The following is a 16,573-nucleotide window of genomic DNA, read 5'->3' as shown; positions in this document are numbered from 1 at the left end:
CATATATGTACCCAGGGACCAAATTAGAGTGAGCTTTGTAAACTCACATAAGTTCACATTTTACTGTATTCAGTGTGAAGCTGCTGGATGATTTTATCCAAGGGGAAATGATGATGAGATCTGCGCTTTAAAACAAACATTCTGGATGCTGTGCATGAGAATAGCCAAGAAACTTTGGTGATATCTTAGGAGAAACTTAATGGTGGCAAAGACAGTAGTAGCAGTAGAGCTGATGAGGTATATTGCGGGAAGCTGACCCACAAGAATTCACTGGATTGACTATAAGGGGGGCAGGGAGAGGGAAACAAAGTGTTGGGAAAGAGCACAGGGGTACATGTTGTTACCATCAACTGAGATGATGTACTAAGCAAGAAATACGTTTGTGGACCAGGAATGGAGTGGGGATCAAGTGGAGACACTGGTGCTGGGACATAAAGTAAGCACTTAAACAATGTTTAAATTAAATGCTATACAAAAAAAAAAAACAGAAACAAAAAAACAAACGAAAAAAGGGGTAGTGCAGTCAGTTGAGTGTCTGACTTGGTTTTGGTTCAGGACCTGATTGAGCCCAGCATGGGTGTGCTCAGTGGGAATCTGCTTAAATTTCTCTCTCTCCTTCCATACTTCCATCTCATTCCCTCACTCTCTCTCTCAAATAAATACATCTATCTATCTATCTATCATCTATCTATCTATCTATCTATCTATCTACTATCCATCTCTGTAAACCTTGCTAGACTCTCCATCTAAAGCAAGGCTCTCCTTCCTTCTTGACTCCATTTATGTCTTCTCCATCATAGATCCCTTCCCTCTCTGTTCTCTTGGGTCTAACTCAGCTGCAAAATTACTAACATGTGTAAAGTCCTCTTTCAAACGTCCCTGAAAATGGACAAGCAGGGACCTGGAATCACACATAACTGGGACAGCCATTCCATCTCAGCTCCTCCCTGTCCTGGGAAATATTAACTTCCCTAAGCCTGAGTTTTCCAATGAGTTCATCAAGTTGCTATGAGGATTATCTTAGATGATATATGTAATATGCTGCCATGGGTAAAGTGCACTATGAGTGCAGATAGAACCGAAAAGGGGAGGAAGACACAGAAGATGGAGGATGTAGCAGTTTGCTTCAAAGGCTCTGTGGTTTTGGATTCAGAAAGTTCCAAGCTGGATGTGAGGGCGATCTGGCTGTGACATCTGTCACTCCACTGATTGCAAAGGTTGATGAAGCTGATCGAGCAAGCTAGGCAGGGATCCCCTTTCTCCCTCCCTGCTCCATGTGCATCCCTCCTGAAGCTGTGTGCTCAGTAGATTCAAGAGGACTACCTTCCCCGATAGAGGAAGACCATTCTTTGGTCAAGGGTATATAAGTAGAGTACCTGCATTCCCTTGCTAGAACCTCCAAACAAGCTCTCAGGTAGTCCCAAGCAAAGAAAGCCATAGTATGTACTCAGTGATTAACTGAACCTCAGTTTCCACAAATGTCTGACTGCCTATCTCTCAGCACTCTGGTGACCATTTGTAAAATGTATGAGAGGTGTCTGGAACAGGGGGAACTCATGAAATAAGACTTCCTTTCCCTCTTTCCTTTACCCAGACTTGGAGCCCTGCTTGCCAGAATGTTGGTTATTGATGGCCATCATCTGTCTAGTGTCAAATTCTGGGCAGTAATTTGTTAGACTTTAACTTTTCTCCAGAATTTTTCTTAAAAAGAAACTAGTTCACCCTCTCCCTCCATTATCATCAAAATAAAAATAAGTGACAAGTCAACGTAGAAGTGATAAGTCAACATAGAAGCCAGGGGTACAGGAATAAAATTAGGAGAATTTCATATTTTCCCACTTAAAATGATGAGTGTGATCAGGGCCAGAGACAGGAGAGACAGTCAGAAGTCTCATTGTCTCTTGTAATTCTGCAAGTCTCTGAAAAACTGAGTCTCCAGCCCACCACAGCCACACAGTCTTCAGAGAAACAATAGCAAATGTGCCGAGATAGGGTGAATTGAGCCCTGGAGCCCAGGACTCTGCCTTAACCCACATCTCTTTTTTTAAAAAGACTCCGTAGCCCTTGTCATCTCTAAAATGCAATGATTAGGGTGCCTGGGTAGCTCAGCCAGTTGAGCATCTGACTCTTGATTTTGGCCCAGGTCATGGTCTTAGGGTTGTGAGATGATGGCCTGCATCAGGCTCCATGCTCAGCACGGACTTTTCTCTCCCCTCTTCCTCTGCCCCCTCACCCCACCCCCTGCTCTCTAAATAAATAAATTTTTAAAAAATGATTAGGGCATTTATTTTTAGTGTAAGGGGTCGTGTAATATGACCATTCTCAAAATACCTATTAAATATATCTGATGTCATCTTCCAGTTTTACTGGCTTCTAGGCAAGCAGAAAACTGTAAAGTAAGCTTCAGATTTAGGCAACATTCCATTATTATTCTCTTTTTTAAAAAAGTGTCATCTTCTATCAGTGACTTCCTGCCGGGAGTAAGAAGAGGAAGGAAGGTAAGGACAGCAGAATGGCCAGATTCTGCTTTTGCACAGCCTTAACCTTTTCTGCAACCCCAGGGATCTGGGACTCAGAGAGAAGCACAAAAGGGCCAGTGAGCACTTAACTTTTTTTTTCCTTTATATGTGTTATATTTTTCATTAATAAATAGATTTTTCTTCTTTAAACACAGAACATATAACAGATTGAAACGCTCCCCCCCCCCCAATTCCAAAGACAAGAGTCTATAAAACAAATGCCAGCTATACTGCCCTAAGGGCAGAAAAAGTCTGGTGACCCCCACCCAGCCCTGCCCCCTGCAGCACCACCACCCCCACACTGCAAGAGAAGGGGGTCTGGAGGCTTCTCCCTCGGACCCTGGGGACTTAGGTGAGAAGCATATGGATGTATGATATCACCTCTCCATGAGGCATGGGCTATGCGAAGATGAGGTTTCCTTCTCATGGGCTCTGACCAGCTCCTGCCTTTCTGATTTCAGTTATGAAGCACCTGGGCTCTGCTCCCAAGGGAGCTGCCTCTTGGCTTCCCCACTCCACTGCTCTGCGACTTCCTCAGAGGGGAAGGGAACGGCTCGGGGACCCCTCCCATCCCCTGGCCCACATGGAAGCGCTGTGTGGAAGAGGCATGATGCTGAAGGTGAGGCTCCTGTAGGCCCCCAAGCCCATGAGGCCAGCATGCCCCCCACGCCCCCACACCTGCTCATCATGCAGCTTCTGGCTTCCCTACTTCCTTCTGGTTTAGGAGCTGGGGGGCAGTGGTGAACCAGAGTGCATGTCAAGAATTGTGGTATACTTGGGGACACAGAGCCTGATTGGACTAGGGGAAAGTCTGGGAACTTGGTGTTCTGAAGTGTCTTTAAGGTTAGACAAAGTGAATGCTGGAACCAAGTTGGGAAGTTGGAGATAGAGACCCACCATCATTCAGTTCAAGTGAGCCGGACTCCTCATGGCACCGCACATATTTCTTTTGAAAGTCGAAACCCCATGGGCATCATGCTACACATTTAGTAGGCCTGTAACATTTTGTTATTTTGTAATTTTGATGATTTATTGATAACTACTATTGGCCAGGTGGATAATCTTATTAAGCAACTGAGTAGAAATTGTGACCAGGACTGAGAACCAGCTGTGTGCTTTCATTGACTACAGAAAGCTGAAGATGGACCTTGTGTTCGAAGAATATGTCTTAAATGCTAACATTCCCTCTAAAAATTACCACATGAAGTTATTCTTATTTGCCCTAAAGTGTAAAGTGCTGATTTGCAATCATGTTGGAGAGTAGTTTGAATGGGGAGGGAAGGCTTTCATTACTTGAAAATAAGCAGGAGGAGGAATCTGAGACATGCAGAACAAGCTCTGTCCACTACCCAAATTTGCAGAAGATCAACCATTAACAACTCAGGACCCATAGAAAATTGCCTCACCTTCCTGAGTCAAATCTGTTAAATAGGTATGATGGTGCCATTCTGGTCACAAAATCCATATGGTGGGACAGACAGCATGGCTCTGCCGACATTTCAGTTTAATTCATGTTTATTCCTAAAAGAATTACCTACGCACAGTAGAACTCAGAACATAATTAACTAGAAATAACATTTAACGAGATGTGAGAGCGTGTGTAGAATACTTTGAAGAGAAAAAGACAAAACACAGAGTAAGTGGATGTCAGAGTTTTTAAAAACTTTATATAGGAAAGTTAACACATTCTGAAGGGCTCAGTTAACATTTAGTCAGAATTGTTCAGTGACTGTGGACCAGACAAATTTATTAGTATCCAAAACAAAGACAGCCAAAATTCAGACACCAGGATCCATTTCCTTCATATTTGAAACATAAAATCCGCAATAAATTCTTACTGAGTGCCCTTCTCTGAATGATCCTGAAGCACATGAAGACATTAAATGCTGTTTCCTCTCCTTTCCCAGCTGTCTAAAAACTTAGACAGTAGATTAAGTCGGCTTAACTCCCTGAATAGGAAAGCTGGCTTATCAATAGGAGAGAAGCTTAGATTTTATAGAGGTTGTGCAATGTTCCCGGTATTTAGGGATCCTCATACTCATGTGTCAATAAATAGTAAATTAGCTGAGGGTCAGTGTTTAACCCCATGCATTTGAAAACAGGTGTCTGCTAAGCATCCTGGGAGTCAGTTTGGATCTACTTTGTCAACTTTCACCCAAGGCTATGCAGAATCTCACCATCACTGCCCTCCGGCACAGTTCGCATCTTACTACTTGCTCCTCTATCTCTCATGTCATTGTCTCTGCAGAAATATTAGAGGGAACACTTTTGGATGTTTGGAGGAATGGCAAACAGGACCAATCTGCATATCGGTATTTGTAGGGCATAGCAAAGTGGGAGGCTTTCAAAATAAAATATTTTTTATACTGAACAAATGAACAAAAGAATGAATGAATGCATGAATGCCTGTGTGGTTTAAATTACTGAGATATTTTTCTCTGCTTTTACAATCTAGTTCTAGAGACATTTAAGGAAAATCCCCAAAATGATTATAGTGATGGCAGCGTGACTGTTGAATGTCTTTCTTATATTTTGACAATTATCAAAAACAAAACAAAACAAAACAAAACAAAAAAACAACAGCTGCAACAACACAGCAACAACCAGTTTATGTAAACGTTGATTGACGAAAAGGATGACTACCTCCTCTGCTCAATGTTGGAAGAGTCACTTAATTGTCCAGTTCAGTGGGCTTCACATTGCAAGCTATGACTCATTAGTGAGTTGTGAAATCAGTTCAATGGCTTGTGACCAGACCATTTTTGAAAGATGAGAGGATGGAATACAGTAGAATGGACAGCATAGTGCATACAGCTAGTAAGTTTAACTGTCTTTTTGAAATTTGCATTTCAGTTCTATATGTACATTATTTATATATGATAGATATTCTCATGTATAGAAACGGAAACAAAAATGTCACATACATTTATGTGTGTGTAACTTCATGACTACAAAAATTAAAAGAAATAAGAACAAGTGTTGATCTATTTCTACTGCTTACATGGTTCCAGAATACCTACTAAGTGGTGGCCCTGACTGAACTTGAGTGTTCTCACTGCTTACTCTCATTGAATAAATGCCTTTATTGTACTGAATCAAAATCGGTCTCCCTGGAGCTCACTTTTTGTACGGGCCTTATTTCTACCCCTAGGCACTTTTCAGACAAGCCTGGTTTTTCTTCTGCATAATAATCTTTGGGTATTTATTTATTAATTATTATTATTTTGAAGATTTTATTTCTTTATTTGAGAAACAGGTAGAAGGGAGGAGCAGAGGGAGTGAGCAGGGAACTCGATGCTGGACCCGATTCCAGGACACTGAGATCATAACCTGATCCGAGGCAGATGTTTAACTGACTGAGCAACCCAGGCACCCAACCTTCGGTATTTAAATTGAGTTGTGTTGTCTCTGCTAAGAATTTGCTTCACGTTTCGAAGAATTCCAAGGCCCCAACTGTCCCTCAGTGAGACCCTTCACTGACTCTCTATATTCCTTACACATTTGGGCTGCATATAGTTCTTAGGAGGTCATAAAGAATGAGGCTGGTCTGCAGGGAGATGTGGGTCACATCTGCAGGGCCAGATGTGACAGTACTCAGCTCAGGAAAAGAAAATAGAAGGGGATGTTTAGGAGTGGCTACGCATATCCTCTGCAAAATGACTTACAAAATCTGGGAAGCCCATGTAGGCAGCTCCCTTTTCTGCTAATAGTTCCAGTCTGAGAAAGAATGAAACTCGCCAACGTCACTATTCTCAGCCAGAAGCACGCACTGAGCGGGTGGGAGCAAGGAGTGGGAGGAGGTGGTTCACGAAGACTTATTTTGGCTTTAGTCATGGATTATAGAAACACACATGCTACTATAAATATATAAAAATATCCCATGCTCACTTCCTGAGAAAAACATGTTAGTTTATGTTCAGGAGTGTTTTCTTTTAAGAAGCTATAAATATCAGGAGTTCAATATCTGAATCTGGACAGCTAATTGAAATGTTTAAAAAGAAAAGCTTATCTTCAGTTCTTTTTTTGGAAACACTACAAATATAGACCGATGGTTAAGCAAAGACAGCTGTTTCATTTCACATGCAAAAAAAAAGAAGCACTTTTTAAAATGGTCTTGGCTGGAATTCTTTTCAATAAAAGATTGTGGATTTTTCCCCATATTTTGACTGAAACATTTTCAAAATCCATTTCTTCGTTGTTTCTTTTTTGTGTTGAAATTTGTATTGCTCCAGAATTTATAATTAGCTTCTCTCAATGATCAAAAATAAATGTCAGAATTAAAGTTTCTAAATAAAACTGCCATTCCTTCTCATCAGCAGCAATAATTGAGGATTGAAGGTACATGTAGTAAAATATACTGAAATAAAAATGCTGATTAATTTTAAAAAGGGATTAACTACAACCATCAAAGGAATGGAAATCTAGACTAGGTCTTATATAAAAATATGGGATATAATAAAGACCCTTAATTACTGAAGAGAATGACTTCCGTTTTAGCTGTTTAAGTACAGAAAAATGTAGACTATTTCAACATCAGATCACAAGAAACAACACAGCTACCGACCAACTCTTTCATCTTTGTATCTGCTTAGCCTTCCGTAAGCTTCAGTATTTTTCTTATGTAATATAATTCTAAAATTATTTATTGAAAGTCAACCTTGTACTTGGCATAGCTGGGCTCTGGATCTATGCAAGAGTGGTGTAAAAAAAAAAAAAAGCTGCAGTCAATGTTGATTTCTCGACAGTTACTGCTGAGAAAGGATAAAGAGTGAAAATTACACCTCAGACTCCTCCTCTGACCTCTAGATTCATATATTCAGACCATCTTCTTGGTTGTTTCCCACGCATGCAGATTGACTGTGTGCATAATGGAACTCTGGATCTTTCTCCCAAATCCATGTCTGCTTTTGCCTTTCCATCCCAGCCTTCCCACCAAGGAGCCCAGGCTACTTGGGAGCAGCTCTTGACCTTACCTCATTCTCAATACAATTCACCACCAAGTCCCTTAAAGTTCATTTCCCAAATTCATTGACAATAATCTGTGTACTATCTGAAACTATAATCATTCTCTTGCCTTTGCTGGCCCAACAGTCAAGGTAATTACAAATAAATAAATTAAGACACCCCTTCCACACTTAAAATCTTTGCAAGACTGCCCATTGCACTTAGGTTAAAATTTTCAATCTTCAGCAGGGCCTTCAACACTCTCCTATACATCATTTGGCCCCCACCTACCAATCTAGTCTTTCTCTCCTCTCTTTGTTGGTTTCTCTTTCCCACCTGCATAGTTTTTGCGTCTGTTTTCCTGCCTTTCAAACTCATTCTCACCTCAGCACCTTTGCTCAGGACTTCTGTCTGCATCCAAAGCTCCTTGCCCTGCTCCTCTCTGTGTTAATTTCAACATTTACTTCAAGTCTCAGTTTAATGTCTCTTCTTACAGGCTTTTCATAACTGGGACAATTAAAATGAAGCCTCATCTTGTTTCTTCCTTCATATCACCTGATTCATTTTCTAAAATTTATGAACTTTTTTTTTGTATGTTCATATGCTTATTTATTTATCTAAAGCCCCTTTTCTTTTCTAGACCTCATATTCCACAAACACAAGGACCATGTCCGTTTGCCCCAACATATTCCTCAAGCATATAGCACTGTACCTGGCACATACACAGCACTCAGCACTCAGCACTTTGTGTCTGAATGAATCTATATATCACTGAATACATAAATGAAAAGAAAAATAAAGGAAAGTTTGGTAGAATTTCAAACTATAGGAGTAAGTAAACAATGAACATAATCAGGAAGCTATATGATAGGACAAAATACAGGATTTTGGATCAGAAAATAAGGGTTCCAGGGCCAGTCTGTCATTTAATTAGCTCCAAGATTGGAGGAAACTTATTTAACTTCTGTGATACTCAGTTTTCTCACCTATAAAATACGGGCAACCATACCAGGGATGTTGTGAAAGTCATATGAGATAATATATGTGAAAGCATTTTGTAAATTACAATGCAGTGTGAAACTTTTGTTGTTAAAACAAAAAAGTCCAGGGATAATTTAATGGAAGTATAAGGTACAAAGCTCCAGTTGCTGGCTTCTCAACACTTCATATTCAGGAAGTTGCTGAGTAGATGAGTTGATACACAAAGACAAAATACAAGCAAGTTCTTTGCTCACTTTCTTTCTCTTACTCATGTAATAATTCAGTATATATCCATTGGATACATTCTGTGTACAAGTCACTATACCTTTATATCTTAGGTGATTTTTAAAATTATTTATTTATTTATTCATGAGCGATCCAGAGAGAGGCAGAGACATAGGCAGAAGGAGAAGCAGGCACCATGCAGGGAGCCAGATGTGGGACTTGATCCCAGGACCCTGGGATCATGACCTGAACCAAAGGCAGACACTCAGTCACTGAGCCACCCAGGCACCCCAGATCTTCATTATTTTAATAAATTTAATAATAAGTCATATTTTTTTCTGAAAGGGCAAACTTAGAGTCCCAATCATGCGAACAGGAGAGGCAAGTAATGCAGCCAAAGGCTAGGAAAAACTTCCCAGAAGAGATTTTGGGGATAAAAAAATTTGGAAATGAATTCAGTTTTCACTACTTACCTTGAACAGGTTGTTCAGCCTAGTTCCTCCTTCATGGTCGAAGTGGTAGTTGGTGATATATGGCTTCAGTATTGTTATGAAGAGTCATGTTCATATTCTAACGAAGAATACAAGGTCTACGAGTCAGTGTTTGTTTCCATCTTTCTCCTTGTTTTCACAAATCTCTTCATCAGACACAAAACTAACCAAGCACTTGTATTACTGTCAAATAGAAACTCAGTCTCTTTGTGTGATGAAAGCATATGGCTAAACTGGTGCCCAGAAGAAACTACTCCAGCTCAGAAGCTGCTTCTTTCAAGCAGCTTTCATTATCTCCTGTCTTTACTACAGAAAGCAAACATTCTGTAAGATGTGTATATGATATGGTCCTGTCCACATGCCATGTGGGAATCTTTGCCAGTAGTTTTTAAAATCCTGTTGTCTACATCATTCACTGAAGATATTTATGTGAAGAAGGGAAAGAGCAGGGTGACAGAAGTAAAAGGCTTTCCAGGCACATATGGATTTACCTTTGGCAAAGAGCATCAGCAAATCACAAACTTTAGGCTTATGTCACATTTCTGGGAAACAGAAACCGACATTGTTTTCCTATGGATGGTTTTGTCCTCTAAACAATTTTGAAACTCCTTAATCTCTCAAATGCATCTGAATGCTTGCAGGCAACACTCAAGAAGAACTGCTCAATGTCACGTAGAAACTTTATTTAGGCTTTTTGATGTGAGAGTAATACAGTAGAGAGTTTAAAACATGGGCTTTGGTCTTAAATAGTCCCGGGTTCAAGTTGTCTCATCATAACTGAAGGATTTGCAGAGTAAATTAGTTTCCTATGGTCACTGTAACAAATTGCCACAAATTTTAGGAGCTTTAAACAACACAGTCTTATTATCTTAGAGTTCAAGAGGCCAGAAGTCTAAAATGGGCCTGTAATGATATATCCCTTCTGACGGATGCAGAGAACAATCTGTTTCTTGCCTGTTCCAGCTTCTAGAGGCTGTCTACCTTCCTTGGCTCATGGGCTCTTCCTCCAACAACTTTTAAAGTAGCAGCATAAGCATCTTTCTCTCTTTTTTATAAAGACTCTTAACAATTATGTGAACCAAGCTGGATAATCCAAAATAATATCTACATCTCAAGATCTTTAACTTATTTACACCTGCAAAATTCATTTTGTCATAAAAGTACCTTTTGCAATGGAGGATTTCTTTTTCTCTATATTCACAAGTTCCAAGGATTATAACTTGGACATTTTGGGGAGTCATTATTCACCTACAACAAGTGATAACTTTCAATGCCTTAGTTCTCTTATTTGTAACATGAGGATTGCAAGAGTTCCTACTATAAAGGATTGTTACAGAATTAAATAGATTTGCATACATGTTACTTGGTATTACTATGAAAAAATAATTAAATGATCCAGGAGCTTTAGACACAGTAATGAGGAACATTAATCTGATCACTGTCCTTGGTGGAGCTAGACTTTAAATGATTACTTGGAAAAATAAACGTATGCTTGCAAACTGTAGTAAATGTTACTGAAGAATAGTGAAGGGTATGTTGGCAGAGAGAACTGATCTAGTCTAAAAGAACCAGAGAACAGAGAAGGCCCCTCTGAGCAAGTAGCTTTGAGTTGAGGCTTATGGATGAATAGGAATTACCTAGCTGAAATGAGATGTAGAAAAGAACACTCTGGAGAGAGAAAAATGTGTGAAAAGACCCATGGCAGGAATGAGTGTGGTGCATTCAAGGAATTTGAAGGCATAAAAGCATGGGGGAGAGTGACAAATTCTGATGCTGCAGAAGTAGTCAGGAACCAGGGCAGGTTGTGCTCAAAAGTCTATGTTAAGATTTGGGGGCTTAGCTTAAGACTAACAGCAAGAGTGGTGTGACCAGATTCCTTGTTAGAAGCTATTGCCCCGGGTGCTTTTGTAGAGAATGAAGGACAAAAGTGGAAGCAGGAATTACAGGAAAGACGTTTGGCTTTAGTCCAGTTGAGAGAAGACAGAGTGTCATAGACTAGGCTTCAAGGAATCACACCCTGAGAGGGAAATCAGCAGGCAGATGATTTATTGTATGGAGTGTTCTTGGGACCAATGCCTTCAGATGGGGAAAAAATAGTTTTGGGCAGAGGGACCCTAAAGGATGCTCTGAAGTGTGCATGACCCCTCAGAGTTGGGACAAGGGCAGTGGGCCTTTACCCCCTCATGCTGATCAATCACTAGATGCAGCTGCACCAGGAGGGGATGACTTTCTTCAGTGGTGGCAGTCTCTGAAGGGAGCTGACAGTTGAGCATCTGGGGAAATCTTAAAGGGAGTTAAAGGTCCTACAGTAGGGCATCCACTACATGGAAGCTCATCTAAACAGCAGCAGTTCAGATGGAGAGAGAGTGGATAGATTGAGAAATATCTTATAGATACTACACACACACACACACACACACACACACACACACACACATTTATAGAGAGAGAGAGACTGGGAGAGGGAGACAGAGAAAAGATCTAGGTAGGAAAAAAAGAGAGGAAGAAACCAAAGATTATAGCTGGGTTTCTGACTTTTATAATTGAACAGCTATTTGTACCATATTTACATATATTTGTATTGATCAGTTAGTTAAATAAATGAGTCCATACCTCAGAAGGCAAAGGCATGCTGTAATTCAAATTTAGGAGTAATCATTGAGTAGGGGATAGAAAGCATGAGCCTAGAAGAATCGCCTCAAGAAAGAGCATAGGTTGAGAAGGTCGGCAAAGTCTTGAGTAATGACAACATGAAGGTGGATTGTATAAATGTTTGGCCACTGTGTTTGGCACCTAATAAAAATTCATTAAAAATCTTTGTCAAGATTTTATAATAATAATTATTTTTAACAGTGCAGTAAATGAGCATATTTTTAATAGCCACAGAGGTGTGCCAGTGAGCCCTTTGTCATTGGTAGCAGATCACAGGGTCCTTCCATGGAGAAAACACCCGGCCGGCCGACCCCCGGCCCTCCCCACAACCGCGACCCGGGCCCCGCCCCGCCACGGAGGGCGGGGGGGGGGGGGGGCGCAGCGGGAAGCGGGGCGTGAGCGGGCAGGGCCAGGGGAGGGGGGCCGCGGGGGCGGCGACGGAGAAGGGGAGGGTCCTTCCATGGAAAAGCTGGAACAAGCAGCCACTGCCACAGCTGGGGAATGGAACACCAGCTCACCTAGAAATGCCTTTTTTTTTTTTTTTTTTTTTTATTACAGTCACACAGAGAGAGAGAGAGAGAGGCAGAGACACAGGCAGAGGGAGAAGCAGGCTCCATGCAGGGAGCCCGACGTGGGATTCGATCCCGGGTCTCCAGGATCGCGCCCTGGGCCAAAGGCAGGTGCCAAACCGCTGTGCCACCCAGGGGTCCCTAGAAATGCCTTTCAAGGAAGCAACCTTCAGGTAGAGATGACGCTGGGCTCCTGTCTCTCTTCCATTCCTCACATTGGAGCCTTCAGCAATCCATTTGACTCGCCATTCACAATATGCCCACAATCTGATAAGCTCTCACCACCTGCATGATCACCTCCCTAGTGGGAACCTTCGCATCTCTTGCCTGGCTTATTTTGACAATCACATAACTAGTCGTTTTGCTCTTTATGCAACTGCTTATCTCCCTAAAATGTATTCTCTACTAAGAAACAGTTTAAATTATAAGTAAAATCATGTCTTTTTTTTCTGTTCCAAATTCTGCAAGGCTACCCATGTCCTACGGAGGAGAAGCTCAATCCATGAAAAAGCCTCTGAGGCTTTACACAGTCTATCCCATCCTATCCCACTGTGATCTCCTTCTGACCTCATCCCCTTCCCCTCTTCTCTGGCCACTCTGCTCCAGCCACACTTATCCCCTGGCCATTCTCCATATACTCTACGCACATTCTTAACTTCTGGCCTCTGAACTTGCTGTGCCCTTTGTCTACAACACCTTTCCTCCTGATGCCTCCACAACTAATTACCTCCCCTCCTTCAAGTCTCTGTACAGTGTCACATTTACAGAAGCTGCCTCTGAGTATTCCAAAGTTCAACACACCTTCTCTCCTGAACAACTAGGCTTCATTTTGATCCATAATAGGTATTACTTTCTGACATCATCTAGATTATAGATGTTATTTAAAAAATTTTTATTACCTATTTTTCTATTATCTACTTTCCAGTAGAATATAAACTCCAAGTAACATAGGGATGTTGTGTGTGTGTGTGTGTGTGTGTGTGTGTGTGTGTGTGTGGTTTGGTTTGTTTGGTTTAGTTTGGTTTACTCTTGCACTTCCAATGCCTAAAACTGTTCTAGCTAAAAGTAGACCTTTAATAAATATTGATGTATTTAATGAGCAAGTGAATGAATGAATGATGAGTCTCTAACTCAATTTTCTAGTGAGGTACCTTCCCCACACTCTCTCCCCTTTTGCATAGTCTAGACCTAACTTGACTGATTAGAGAAAATTTTGAAGACCAGGCCTGTTTCTCTAATGGTCCCCTAGAAAATGAACCAAGTAGAAGGTCCATGAAGAGAAGTCTCTGGGGCCCTCAGAAGTTGACATCTATCATTTGGTTGAATGTAAGTGCTCCACACATGGGGCACTGGCAGGCTGAATATTGTGGAAGGTGAGAAGAACACGTTTAAATTCTTCCAAAGAAGGTACTGCTCTAACTATGTCTGGGTGGTGCAAGAATAAATATTAAAGGAAAAAGTCAATTCACTCTTTTGAGTGCTATGTCTATAAAGTACCTGATTGACTTTCCCTTCCTGCTTTATTTTTAAAATAGATATTGTTGTCACTATATACACAAGCCTAAGGAGATACTGTCTATTGCTATTATTAGTATAGGGTGCCCAGCCAGTTTAGTTGGTGGAACGTGCGACTGTTAATCTCAGGGTTGTGAGTTCAAGCCCCATGGTGTAAAGATTAGTTAAACATAAAATCTTTTAAAAAAAAATTTAAAAATTGTAAAGTATAATTTTATTCAGTGATTACTGATTAGCTCTTACATACAGTCTCTGAAAGGTCACAGGCTCAGTCTGTGTCATGTCAGCCAATGGCTGGTGAAGTCCCCTTTTACAATCAGATGTAGTCCAGGTTGCCGACCTTGATTCTTTGGCTTTCTTTCAGCAGCTGTGGAGTGGCCCTGTCTGGGGGTGTCCAAAGGACATGGGTGTGGGCTGCCAAATGTTTGGAATATACTTTAATGACTTCTCCGGGAATTAAAACTTTCCTGTAGTTAGCAGAAGCCTTTGTTTCTGTCGTTGTTTGGAAAGACTTTGTGAGTCTAAGCCACTTTGTTTGTGTTTTACCTTTGCCCTTTCCTGGTTTCGGCTATTTTTAAAAGCAGGGCCCAAGCCTGTATAATCCTATTGCCACAGATGAGGTAAAAAGAAATGCCCACATCCCTGCTCCATCCCTGAGCACAGCTTTGAACATTTTGCACAAGAACAGGATATTGGCAACTCAACTGTTAAACCTGTCTGTGATTATTCTTCCTTGAGATCACTCTGATGTCACCAGTGTAATTTGAGCCTGGAGCTTTTGTTCACACTTTAAATAGCAGTCCCGGAATGATTTTTGCCACAGACTCTCTGGAGAGCCCGGGAGCTGAATTCCCGAAGATCCTCACATCGATGAAAGCAAAGCCAAGCCGCCAAGCCAGCGTCATGTCCACCTCGCTGCGAGTTAGCCCGTCCATCCACGGCTACCACTTCGACACGGCCTCGCGGAAGAAGGCAGTGGCCAACATCTTTGAAAACATAGACCAAGAAGCTCTACAGAGACTTTTCAAAAACTCTGGGGACAAGAAGGCAGAGGAGAGAGCTAAGATCATTTTTGCCATAGATCAAGATCTGGAGGAGAAAACGCGAGCCCTGATGGCCCTGAAGAAGAGGACGAAAGACAAGCTTTTCCAATTTCTGAAACTGCGGAAATATTCCATCAAGGTTCACTGAGGACAAGAGGATGGATAAGGACATTATCCAAGAAGAGACATTTTAAAGATCGAAGGAGTTTGTGAGACCCAACACATGCAGCATTTTGCTGCTACTGAGCAAGCTTCTCTTTCATCAGAATTGCGGAAGCTGGAAAGGAACAGAACAAACTGGTTATAAAGACTCCAACCAATTTCACGCCTTCGCTGTTACGGTGGAGAACAAAATGCTTTCAGCAAGGATTTGAAAACTCTCCCTGCGGGGAAAGGACTGATGCCGGTGTCAAGAGAAGAGTCTGAGGGGATGTGATGAGGACTGAGAAGGAAGATAGCAAGAGGGCTGGGGAAGAACTGTTGCCAGAGTCTCTTTCTCAGGCCCTAGGACTTAAATTCAACCTGAACTTTGTTTCCTTAGCCAAACTGGGTAGGGAGAGGGAGGAGGGAGAGGGGCAAACAGGGAGAGAGAATCTATGCTCTGATGTTTACTAAATTTTTTATTTGAATGTTTCAAAATATTGCCAGGCTTCAATGTGATCTATTGGTATAGATTCTTAGAGATCAGTAATTGACTACTTATTGGCATTTTTTGCAGTGCCTGAAAAAGGGGTTAATTACAAATTATGCAATACTTTCAGCAGCTGAGTAAAACCCTTCTAGTTTGTAAAAGGTTTTAATACATTTCAAACTGGTTGCACAAAAGATAAAATAATGGGGTCCCTCAAATATCCAAAGTACTGTGAAAAATTTTATGATTTTTTATCTTCTAACTAATGCTAAAAAAATAATCTAATTAGATTTCTTACAGTTATTGCAGTAAGCATTAGGAAATAAGTATGATATATTAAATAGTTTATGAAGATGCTATGGTTTCTATAATTTATTATACATGACAAATGATATGCAACCTTAATAAATTATTATAAACTTAGCTGCTCTTGGTCTGTGATGATTGGTCTCAAAGGAAAAAGTAAGATAGTAAATATTTATTTATTATAAATGTTTCTAAGGATTTTTTAAAATTTTTATTTATTTATGATAGTCACACAGAGAGAGAGAGAGGCAGAGACGTAGGCAGAGGGAGAAACAGGCTCCATGCACCGGGAGCCCGACGTGGGACTCGATCCTGGGTCTCCAGGATCGCACCCTGGGCCAAAGGCAGGCGCTAAACCGCTGCACCACCCAGGGATCCCTGTTTCTAAGGATTTTACTCTAAAAGTAAAATGTACTTTTAGAGTGGCTTTACATTAATTGCCAAACTTCTTCAAAACAAATTCTTACATCAAATATCTAGGAAGTTTCTCTGTCCTAACTTTAAAATATAAGATATAGACCTAGAAATTCATTGACTGACTCATCAACAGTGGTATTTATGTGTCTGTGGAGGGTGAGCTTTAAGAAGCTCTTTTCTCCATAATTTTGAAATTTCTCCTCTGTGGCTACAGGAGCTATGTACATTTGTACATTTATCTCTCTCAAAACAATATATTTTGAGGTTAGAGTCCAAAATA

At 40.9% G+C, this 16,573-nt stretch overlaps 1 protein-coding gene across 1 annotated transcript; it reads left to right on the top strand.

Annotated features, from left to right (window-relative positions):
• The first annotated feature begins 14,524 nt into the window (after nucleotides 1–14,524).
• TCIM (transcriptional and immune response regulator) lies at nucleotides 14,525–15,993 on the top strand. The gene has a single exon (XM_038559984.1). The coding sequence runs from the start codon at nucleotides 14,704–14,706 to the stop codon at nucleotides 15,085–15,087; it is 384 nt and encodes a 127-aa protein (XP_038415912.1). The 5' UTR covers nucleotides 14,525–14,703; the 3' UTR covers nucleotides 15,088–15,993.
• The last annotated feature ends 580 nt before the right edge of the window (nucleotides 15,994–16,573 follow it).

Source organism: Canis lupus, chromosome 16 (assembly GCF_011100685.1).
Source record: "Canis lupus familiaris isolate Mischka breed German Shepherd chromosome 16, alternate assembly UU_Cfam_GSD_1.0, whole genome shotgun sequence".
Classification (NCBI taxonomy): Eukaryota; Metazoa; Chordata; class Mammalia; order Carnivora; family Canidae; genus Canis; species Canis lupus.
Note: the sequence above shows the minus strand (reverse complement) of the source record. Positions and strands in the feature narration are given on the sequence as shown.

Bases quoted from the DNA above. Each gene is read 5' to 3' on its own strand.
- TCIM (XM_038559984.1), top strand. From the start codon at position 14,704: ATGATTTTTGCCACAGACTCTCTGGAGAGCCCGGGAGCTGAATTCCCG.